At 51.6% G+C, this 2,876-nt stretch overlaps 1 protein-coding gene across 1 annotated transcript in view; it reads right to left on the bottom strand.

The window, feature by feature from the left end:
* Positions 1-2,876, bottom strand: part of nfatc1 (nuclear factor of activated T cells 1) — a 41,518-nt gene that overhangs the window by 5,042 nt on the left and 33,600 nt on the right. The window contains exon 9 of the mRNA XM_037693352.1: positions 2,215-2,784. Coding sequence (XP_037549280.1) covers positions 2,215-2,784 — 570 coding nt within the window. The remainder of the gene's footprint in view (positions 1-2,214; positions 2,785-2,876) is intronic.

Below are 2,876 nucleotides of genomic sequence, written 5' to 3'. Positions count from 1 at the left end.
ATCTGGAGGTGTAGATGTCTGTGATGGTGGGGAGACTGACTCCAACATCTTCTGTGCAGCCTTCACCACTCTCTGCAAAGCTTTTCTTTCTGCAGCTGTGCAGCCTCCATGCCACACGTTGATGCTGGAGCACAGGATGCTCTCCACTGCACACCTGTAGAAGGAGGTGAGGACTGAGCTTCCAGACCAGCTCGTCTCAGCCGCCTGAGGAAGTAGAGTCTCTGATGAACTTTCTTCATCAGGCTGGTGGTGTTGTTGCTCCAGCTGAGGTTGATGTTCAGGTGCACACCCAAGTACTTGTAGCTGGAGACCACTTCCACCGCAGATCCTCTTATGTTCAGGGGGGTGTAAATGTTTTTGTTCCTACTGAAGTCCACAATCATCTCCTTTGTCTTCTTCACATTGATGTGAAGGTTATTCTCTCTGCACCAGCTCTCCAGGTGTTCCACCTCCTGTCTGTAGCTGGACTCATCATTGTTTGTGATGCATCCCACCACCGCTGTATCATCTGCAAACTTTACAATGTGACAGCCTGGATGGGTAGCTGCACAATCATACGTGAGCAGAGTAAACAGGAGGGGGCTCAACACACATCCCTGAGGAGAGCCAGTGCTGAGGGTTATGGTGGAGGAGGAGAAGTTGTGGATCCTCACTGACTCTGGTCTGTTTGTTAAGAAGTCCAGGACCCAGTTGCAAATGGAGGGGCTTAGTCCTAGTGTGAGTAGTTTGTCCATCAGGGTTTGGGGGATCATGGTGTTGAAGGCGGACATGAAGTCCACAATGATCATATGGACGTAGGAGTCCTTCTGCTCCAGGTGGATGAGAGCAGTGTGGACCACAGAGGAGATGGTGTCTTCTGTTGATCAGTTCTTGTGGTATGAGTACTGGTGTGGAATAAACGTGGAATCAGGATCAAACTTTTGTCTTTAACATGTTTTTCTTAAAAAGATGCAAATATTGTTTTAAACAAACTACAAATACGTTTCAGTTTCTGTACTTCTGCAGCAGCTCACTGATCCGTTTGACCCGGAACAAACCCGAGAAACGTCCCAACGTTTAGGCCCAGACCAACTTCCAAATGTTTGCTCAGAGTCCCATTTGGTTTTCAGGCTCCGTCTGAAGCAGGAAAACTGCAGTCAGCAGGTTTTATGGCCCCCCCACCCCCACCCGAGCAGCTCACTCCATGAACGGGCCGGTTTCTTCAATGTCTCGGAGGAAAACGCCAGAAAAGTGAGAGGTTGTTAAAAAACCGTTGAGCGACTGAAGGAGACGGTTTTCACTTAAAACAAGTTCTTTTATTACTTTTTAATGGTTGAGGTGGTCGGTGTGTGCGAGGGGGGCGAGGGGGGGCGGGGCCTTCGCCCCGGCTCAGTGGACCCTGCCAAACCAAAGGTGTTCCTCAAGGATTGGTCCTGGGATCGAAGATCATATTCCAGCTGGGGGAGTTCCTGGAGGTTCAGTCTGTGTTGGTTTGAGAACATTTAGGAAAACTGAGTTTCAGTCGTGGTGAAGAACCGAAGCTCACCTGCTTCAAACCAGGTTGACCTTCTGTCGACCTTCTGTTGGTCAAACGTCACCAAAGACGGAGCTGAGGAGCGTGGCTGCTCCCAGACTGCAACAGGAATGGGCTGGGAGCAGTCTAATTCCTGCAGTCAGTCCAACAGAAGCATCAAGAAGCTCAGACAGACTCAACAGGAGCTGCTTCAGCTGCTTCGGCTGCTGATAGGTGCTACCCCCCCCCCCCCCCCACACACACACACACACACACAGTTTTTCTAAGTGAGGACGGGATTGTTTATCCAATTTTTTTCCAAATCTGAGCTGAGTAGAGACCTCAGCGGTGGAGAGCCGAAGTGATGAGGTCACTCCGTCTGTCTTCCGTTCAAGATCAAACTCAAATATGACTGCCTCTCTGTAATCTGATTACTTTAGAAAATACTCCAGAAACAACGTAATCCCTTCAACAACTCCAGACTTCAAACAGAACCAACACAGAACCCTGGTCCAAACAGAACCAACACAGAACCAGACCAGAACATCACAGATCCCTGATCAAAGACATGACAGACCCTGAGCATGATGCTCCCACCTCCGTGCTGACCTCTGGGTACGATGTGAGAAATAATTCAAACTACGATTTGAAAAGTTAAAAGTGATTCTTTCAGTTTGTGATAAAAGAATTTTGTTTGAAGAACAGAAAAACTTTCTTCTCACCATCATCCAGGTAGACCTGGTCCAGTTCTTGTGGTTCCTGTTTGATGCTGATAGTCAGAGTTGGGGGACTGCCATCCTCCTGCAGAGAGGTCCGGCTCCTCTCTGGCTCCTTGGGGAGTTGGTGGGATTCTGGACCGCCCGGCTGAGGTGACGAGAAGGAGGTGTCGGTTGGGGTGGAGGGCTGCGAGGAGGCTGCAGGAGGAGAAGAGCTGCTGGGTGGGAGGAGATCTGGGGGCTGGTACCGCCCCGGAGTCTCCTGGATGATGGACACATGAGGGACCTGAGGCGGAGGGCCTGGCTGGTGGAGGCACTTGGAGAACAGTGACGGAGACAGGTCGTGAAGTTTGGGGCTGGTGCTCGGAGAGGGGGTCAGCGAGGATGGCTTGGGGGCCGGCCTCTGCTGGCTGACAGAGTAAGCCCCGCCCACTGCAGCTCGGAGGTCCGAGATCATTGGGGTCACGTCCAGAGGGGGGTGAAAGGGCTTCGAGTGCAGGGACGGGCCAGAGGCGTGGCGGGCGCACACCAGGGGGGCGTCGAAGTCGTCGTGAGGCTCCGCCTTTATCGTCGGGACTGAAGAAGAGGAAACGCCATGTGAGAAAACAACTTCCTGAACGTCTGAAGCAACTTCCTGAACGTCTGAAACAACTTCCTGAACGTCTGAA

Source organism: Nematolebias whitei, chromosome 19 (assembly GCF_014905685.2).
Source record: "Nematolebias whitei isolate Nwh7 chromosome 19, NemWhi1, whole genome shotgun sequence".
Taxonomy (NCBI): domain Eukaryota; kingdom Metazoa; phylum Chordata; class Actinopteri; order Cyprinodontiformes; family Rivulidae; genus Nematolebias; species Nematolebias whitei.
This window is presented reverse-complemented; position numbering and strand designations above follow the sequence as displayed.